This window comes from Corvus kubaryi, unplaced genomic scaffold (genome assembly GCF_017639235.1).
Source record: "Corvus kubaryi isolate FWS band 111438036 unplaced genomic scaffold, C.kubaryi_AGA036_p1.0 37334, whole genome shotgun sequence".
Classification (NCBI taxonomy): Eukaryota; Metazoa; Chordata; class Aves; order Passeriformes; family Corvidae; genus Corvus; species Corvus kubaryi.
Window position 1 is genome coordinate 9,818,242 of NW_024581108.1, and position 7,849 is coordinate 9,826,090.

At 41.8% G+C, this 7,849-nt stretch overlaps 1 protein-coding gene across 2 annotated transcripts in view; it reads right to left on the reverse strand.

Moving 5' to 3' along the window:
• The window catches only part of BTBD8 (BTB domain containing 8), a 42,931-nt gene extending 35,122 nt beyond the window's left edge, over positions 1-7,809 (reverse strand). For both annotated transcript variants that reach the window (XM_042030212.1, XM_042030211.1), the window contains exons 1-2: positions 7,521-7,809; positions 7,258-7,443 (exon numbers count right to left, since the gene is read on the reverse strand). In XM_042030212.1, coding sequence (XP_041886146.1) covers positions 7,258-7,443; positions 7,521-7,630 — 296 coding nt within the window. In that variant the 5' untranslated portion in view covers positions 7,631-7,809. The remainder of the gene's footprint in view (positions 1-7,257; positions 7,444-7,520) is intronic.
• Between the last annotated feature and the right edge of the window lie 40 nt (positions 7,810-7,849).

The following is a 7,849-nucleotide window of genomic DNA, read 5'->3' on the forward strand; positions in this document are numbered from 1 at the left end:
CTTTGCAATTCTTTAGAAAATTCAAGACCACTACGTCCACACATTTTTCCCTATCCACTGTGCTTCACAGTACGTAACATCTGTGTTTTACAGTTCTAAGGCAGTAGGACTCAAGAATAGAAACTCATAGTAGAAACTCAGTTAAGCTAGAGATTTAAAAATTTTACAGAAGCATTCTGAAGTTTTGTCTTCAAGTTTTTTGTCCACATTAGATCTTCCAAGAATTGTCACTTAAAGTCACATAGACAAAGCCAGTACTAGAAAAAAAATTAAAAATCCAATAATTTGCACTTTATCCCTACATCTTCACCAGATGTAAGCTAATACCACAATTACAGAAATATACTGGTCACATACTGAATGTAGAAAACTTTAAGAAATTCCCCAGGAAGGATCTGTTGAAAAAAAAATTGCCATTGAACATGTTAGGCTAAGTTTGCCCTGGAACTTTGCTTATTCACCTTTCTGTTGCTACAGAGCTTTTGCATATTTAACATGTAAAGACAATACAAATTTACTTTGAGGGAGAAAGAAAATTAGCAGCAACAGATAGAGTGCTTTGGCATAAAGTAATTATTTTACTATTCTTACTTTCTGCAGTAACTGAAAAACATCCATAGGGAATCTCATTAAGCTAGGCAATAAGGCAACGCTCTCCTGGGAATGCTCAGGGTATTTTCAGAGAATCTACAGCAACCTCAGGAATGCAATTAATTTTGTTATCACTAGGCTTCAGTCAATAAAAATGGCATCCTTACCACGACTAGGAACTCAGTAAATAAAATGGCATTTTAAATAAAAATTTAAAATAAAGTGGCATTTTAAACCAGAACTAAGTAACTGGTTTCTGGATGTAAAAAAGTTAGCTCTATTTTAAGTAAGTTTTTTCCTATAAAAAGTCAAGAAACTTTGACTCTTTCAGTTAACATTTAAAATCCAGTCACATTCCTGGATTTATTACTTCCAGAAATTCAGCAGGTTATTTTAATATTAGAGTTCTGCTTAATACAGACTGTAAATGTACTACTTTGAAAGACTCATGGATGCATCCATCATTTTGTTTCACACACAGCAATAATGATTTTGGCACATCTTTCAGAAATTTCCTTTTATCTCAGTAACTCCCATTAGATGTTTCCAGAATGCAAGATTCTGCAGTTTTCTAAAACCTGTTATAAAAAACTTTGCTTGGCAGCACCCTGTATTTTATAGACTCATTTCTAAAGCAGAGTGAAGTTTTCTAGACTGTCTCCTCCAGAGTATTAAATGGTGTCTTTTCACATAAATAAAAGCTAGGGAAATCTGGCATCCACAGGAAAATGCATAGCTTGGACCTTGGAGCTCAGATAGTTTAGTGATAATGTAAAACCATCCCTTTAAAACAGTTGCTTTAAGAAACCAGGATCCTTACTGCAGAATTGTAGTAGGATGTAATAGGATAGGATTGTAATAGTTTTTAAAAACTGTTCCAAACCTCTTGAGCAGGCATCATTCAATGTGCCATCCTAGTTTCATTATCTAAAGAGCAGAAGACAACAATTCTATAAAGTTATAAATTTCTTCTTTAAATGAGATAGAGGTATCATCAGAAGGTGACCCCCAGAGCCTTCTCTTGTCCAGGCTGAACAACTCCAATTCTCTCAGCTTGTCTTCATGGGAGAGGTGCTCCAGCTTTCTGATCAGCTTTGTTGCCCTCCTCTTGACTCGGATCCCAAAGGTGTTTCTTATGCTGGGGACCCCAGAGCTGGATGAGCACTCCAGGTGGAGTCTCAGGAGAGCGGACCAGAGGGGCAGAGTCACCTCCATCCACCTGCTGGCCATGCTGCTTCTGATGCAGCCCAGGATAGGGTTGGCTTTCTTGGCTGCAAGTGCACACTGCTGGCTCATGTTGAATGTCTTGTTAACAAACCACAACTTTTTGAGTGTGACCATCCAGCCAACTCCTTATCCACGGAATGGTCCCTCTGTTAAACCCAAGCCTCTCAAGATGAGAGACAAGAATGCCACAATAACCAGATTAACACTAAAGTATCTTCTGCACATGTGTAAAATACCATATTATACAGTTTTACTTAAACAAAGCCATCAGTTACCACAATTAAATGCCAAAATGAAACCCAAATCTATTTACTTCTATTAATAAAACTAGAACCAATACAGGAAGCCTCTGAACCACTGCCTGCCCAGAGTTTTAATGCACCCATGTCTAGCAAACCCAGTTGCAGTAAATACTCTCGTGTAGTGCATTTAATCTTGGGAGACTTGCAAAAATAGTTCAGCAATACACCTAAAGCAGTGCATCTTCATTGTCTAAGTTAGGCATTTCATATGCACTTCAACCTACCTTAACAACTTAAGATTCTTCCATTTCCCTTTAGATTTGCTAAAAGAACCATCTGCTTAATTTTTGCAGTCAAGATGGTTGTTTTAACTTAACTGATTTCTTGAGGTGTTTCAGTGAATTTCTTCTCATGAAATGAAACATCAGCTGCTTTACTGCCTCATACAGGTGCTGATTAAATTTTCTAATTTCTTGTGACAGGCATGCATTTCAGAAGAATCTGACCCTTAAACAGGCACGGGCCCAGTGAAAGGTTTGTAACCATTTCTCGCAGATCAAATTTTTTTCCTCCTTCAGGCATAAATCCATTGCATTAAGATACTATGTTTCCAAAGCATTACAGCCCTACCGAATATATTGGGACTTGGCAGTTCAGCCTCTCAACTGCCTCAGAGAAACTGAGATTAGATATAAACATGGATCAAAAAAAAAAACCCAGTAAGAAAAAAGACAAACTTATTGTTTCTATGTATGTGGAAAGGAGATAAGATTGCCATTGTCTGGCATGTGTTTAAGCCCATTTTCATAAAAATGAACAGGTCATCGTGGTGAAGTCTTTCTTCCCCCAACAGGATATAGCATAAAATCTAAAATACAAGCTTCATGTTGTACATTACTTATTTGCCTCCTTAGCATAGTCTAACTCTTCTCAATGAATGACTTAGCTCATTTTTATAGCCACAAAAAACTAACTTGGTGTTGTAGTGACAAATTGAGACCAGAGAATATGGTTATAAAAAAAAAAATGTAGGAAAAAGAACACCTTAAGTATTCAAGAGGCGCAGACTCCCTAATCTCTTAACTTTGTTCACAATAATTTGTTTTCAACTTTCTCACTTCTCTACATTAAAAGTAACTTTTAACAGAGCGTTTTAATTTCCACAATTCAGGATTTATTGTTTCACAAAGTTTAAGACAGTCATATCACATCTCCCATATTGCCCCACTTGTAGGGCAAGGTTTGTTAATTTTAGTAGTTTCGGGAGGGATGATTTTTTTCAGCTGTACTGCTGATTCCCTCATGTCTCAATGTAGGGAAAAGAGTAGCTGTTGTGCCAAAAAATCCACCTGCAAGTGCCACAACAAGCCCTTTTTGCAGCTGATTTGTTTTCAGGTTCCCTGAATCAGTCATTTAGAGAAGATACTCCTTGCATGGCACCACATCAACAGGCACGAGTGATAAAAGGATATAAGGGAAGGACCATATCAGAATAGTCTGTGTAAACCACAAAATTTCAAGAACATGTGAGGCAGGCTATTCTTCTGAAATAAAGTGGTCTGCAAACATAACCCACTAGGGGGAATACACAAGCATAGATATTAAGGGTAGGATTGCTGAGGCATAAACATAAAGGAATTCAGTGTACATATGCATAACTCGGGTTTGTTTCCTCCAGAACAGCAATTATCCAATGGGGACTATGACAATCTAGCAATCAGGAAGAAGAAACTCACAGACAATTTATTTAAATAAGTATTTCCCATTTTCACTACTTTGTAATCCAGTGTTATGGAACTTTAACTGGGAATTGTACTTAAAGAACAAATATTCACAAACATTCTATTTGGTGTAACTCGTTTATGAAAACCTCACATGCAAGAGAGTATCAAGCTGGAAATAGTGCTATGCCATCACCTTCTGTAGTGTGAGTATGATGCTGTGTAATTTTAACAGGTACCCCACTTTATAGCTTAGGGTTTTTTTCCCTGCACACAGAAAAGAATCTGATAGACATGAGCAACACTGAGTTTGCAAGAGGTGTGGCTAAGTGACAGATGAAACAGGAACAATGCTACAGGGTATCTGTTGTATTCATAGTTACTATAGCCAAAGATTTTTTATACAAAGGAAAGGTGTGCATACATAGACTCTATGGAAAGAAGTTATTGCCACCATGCTGTCTAGAGTTTACCTTCTGGGAAGTTTCTGCCTGCACGTAAGCGAGATATGCATCCTTGTCCTGCCTGATACAGAATTCTACAAGCGTAACACGGTCGAAACCTTGGCTGGTCCACTTTGAATCAATTGCTGGTATTGCAGACTAACCCCTGTGGCAGTAAATGTCACAATGACAATCGTATTCCTTTGTATTTGATTGTATTTATTGCTTTTCAACTGGATCTCACTGTCATTAGGTCCTTCTCTGTCCTTCCTTGTATCAGACCCCTCTAATAGAAATATTATGAGACAGTATCTAGATTTTTATTTCTAAAGCAATATTTTGTCCAACTGCAAGGGTAAATAAAAAGCAGTTTGCCTCTCAGCAGGCAAGACAGTAATGATCTAATGATCTGTGACAGACATTGTCCTTCAGGGATGCTAAGTTTCTCTTCTTAAGCCACACTGCAGAACTCTGCTTAGGCAGTCTCCGGCCATCAACGTACTTGCAATTGTTGACATTTTTCTAGTTGTGTCCTGAAGAATGACAGAAGGCTATTGGAGGGCAGAGTCAAGATTACACTAACTTCATCGGGCAAAAACGTAGGGTGCATAGTGTCTACAACAGGAACGCTGCACGTCTGGTGACCAGAAGTTTCATCCTGGTGTCCTCAGATAGTGCAAGTGTACAGAGAGAAACAAAGCACTCCTTAGATGCTCATCTGCTTCATGCTGAGGCTATGCAGAAAGATCAGCACGCAGTTTACTATGTCCTATCTCCAACTCAAAAGAGGAGGCAAGAGGAGCTGCACAGCCTTCAGCACACAAATGACATGTAGATCACAGACACAAGCCCACATCTCTCCTGATGAAGAGAGACAGAGGCCCAAAGGAAGTGCGCCTCACTGAGATGCAGGCCAGATTTAGCTCATGAGAAAATGAAGTCCCCAAATCCCCATGGAAAGATAGTTTTTACTCAGGAAAATAAAAGCAAAGCTGAATACAAACAGGAAAGGGAATGAAATTTTGTTACAGCTTTGATGAACTCTTCAATACTATTCCTAGTATTTCACTTCTCCATATATACCAGAAACCAGAACTTTTGTAGAAGGCAGTAACTTTCTCTCAGGAGCTCAGCTGCAGCTACAGGTCTCTGTTACAACTCATCATGGCAGTTCACATGCTCCAAGAACTAGGCTTGCTTCCAGTAAAACTAAAGCTGTAATTTAAGCCACTGTTTTGCACTTATGAAGAGCTAATAATTTACATTTTAACAATAAGAAACCACTGAGATTCAACAGCCACCGAGACTATTTGATCACCTGAACAACAGATTAGACTCCTTTCAATCAAAGCTGCATCCTTTCTTTGATCCAAATGAGTTCATTGTTAAACTTCATCACACTCTGTAAGCACAAATCTCCATAGTGCCAGGTTAGAGGACTCAAAAGGTGAAGTATCAAATGGCACCGAAGACTTAAGTTAAGAAAAAGCAATTATCTTGCAAAGCACACTTCATACACAGTTTAGAACTTATGGGGAGGTTCATTTGAAGATTCTAAACTCACTGTGAAAAGACACAAGGTTTATAATTAGTTGAGCTGAGTTTAAAGGTGTTTTCCAATGCCAAGCTTTTTGGAGAACATGCAGGACTCCAGACATCATTCCTTACCGCAAACCCAGACAAAACTGAAAGCAAGTATCAGTGACATATTAAGTGCTTACCATTAGGAATACAAACCTCTGATATAACAGTATATAAATAATTAAAACAATTATTCAGAATAATTATTTCAAAATTAATTTGATTTTTAAAAAATTTGCATTATCATGTTTCTCCATGTAATACTTCTGTAACACCACTTACATGAATGTGAAAGAAATTAATGATATCACAATAACAGTGGAATCAGGAAAAATACAAGATAAAACCCATGTGGTTTTGTTTCTTACCACTTCTTTTGCTAATGCTCCTGCCAGGCTGTGGCAGTAACCTAACAAATGCCTGTTAATCAACCTGCTCCACTACAAAGATTCTATGTTTCAGATATTACTCAGGGTTCAAAAAATTTTCTTTCATAATTAGGTTGCGTTTCAAGCACTAAATTTTAAAACAGCAATAATATACCGTTCCTGTCGAAAACAATCCCAGAAGCCTGCAAATACCTACATTTTCTAGGCACATCCTGAATTCATGTGAAAACTAAGAGTGATTTCTTTCTACCACGTTGCTCCTGGTGCATTCCTGTAAGTGCCGATTGGCTCTAACACCAACCCTCTTTTAGGGAAAGTACGTGGCACCACCACAGCTTTGTTAGAGAAAAGCAGTTCTTTGAAAAAAGGATTAGAGGAACTTACAAGAAGGAGGATTGCAAGGTCTGGTGGCAGCACCAGGCAACACCCCTCATGTAACTCACCGAAGGTTTAGAGCAAGACATGAGAGATGTTGCATATGTGGCAATGGGAAAATAGCTGGCAGTGCAAAAACATGCTGGCCCTTGCACTAGTCCCTAGGGAGTAGCCAGCCCACACATCTCCCTCTGGGATCCCAGTTTGCATCAAAGCTATGCTGTGTTTGGCCTAGCCCATGGCTCACTAGGACTTGAGAGATGAGTTTTGAACTTAAGGCATTTTCATCCAACTTGCTGAAGTTCTCCTAGATTCCTATATCCTTAACTTTTTAAAATATGAGCTGAGAGTGGGTTTTATTTGCTGTTTTCATTTGGGAATCTGGCTAAAAGGGTGTTAGAAGGCAGAGCCTTTCTCTTTTCCTATTACAAGTCCTTTACACACCATAAAAAAGCACGCTAAGGTGGAGAGTACAGCCATGCGCTATCAAGCAGAAGGACAAAGGCAAAGGAAAATAAAGAAGTTACAGAAAAGTCCTCTGCAAACTCTGCAGGAAGGCTGTGAGGATACTGCCTTGAACGGGAAAAGCTTTAAAACAGGTGCTGGCACTGGGAAAAAAGAAGCAGCAGGACACAAGAGAGGTGGTGCCGGGGCCAGCCCATCAATCCTGCCGCGGCAGCGCACTCACCGCAGGAAGCCCCGGAACTCCGCGGGTCCCATGCCGTCCAGCCGCAGCTCCCCCGGGGGCAGCTGCCCCCCCGCCAGACCTTCGCCGATCAGAGGCGCCCGCGCCAGCAGCACGGCCCGGTGCACCCGCAGCGCCGCGTCGCCTACTCGGAAGGTGAAGTCGGAGTGGGTCCCCTCCGTCAGCAGCCTGCAGGACAGCATCGTTACCGCGTGTCCCCGCCCCGCCCGGGGCCGCCCCCGCCTCGGCCGCCGCCCCGCGCCCACCTGTCGAGGTCCTGCCGGAGTTGCTCGGCCAGCGCCTCCTTCAGCCGCTGCCGCTCCGCCGCCGCCGGGCCGGGGCCCTTCGGCGCTGCGCCGCCGCCGCAGCGCGCCATGTGCCGGCCGCTACTCCGCCCTGCGCCCGGCACGGCGACAGACACGCGGGGCGGGAGTGGCAGTCGGTGCCCTCGCGGCGGGCCGCCCTACTCACGGAGAGCACCGGGACAGCGCTCGCGGCGCCGGCAGCAAACGACCCCCGGCGCTGACCCGCGCCGGGCGGGATGCGGCGCCTTCCCCGCGCCGCTCGCGGGGCGGAGCCAGCAGGGGCTTCCGCC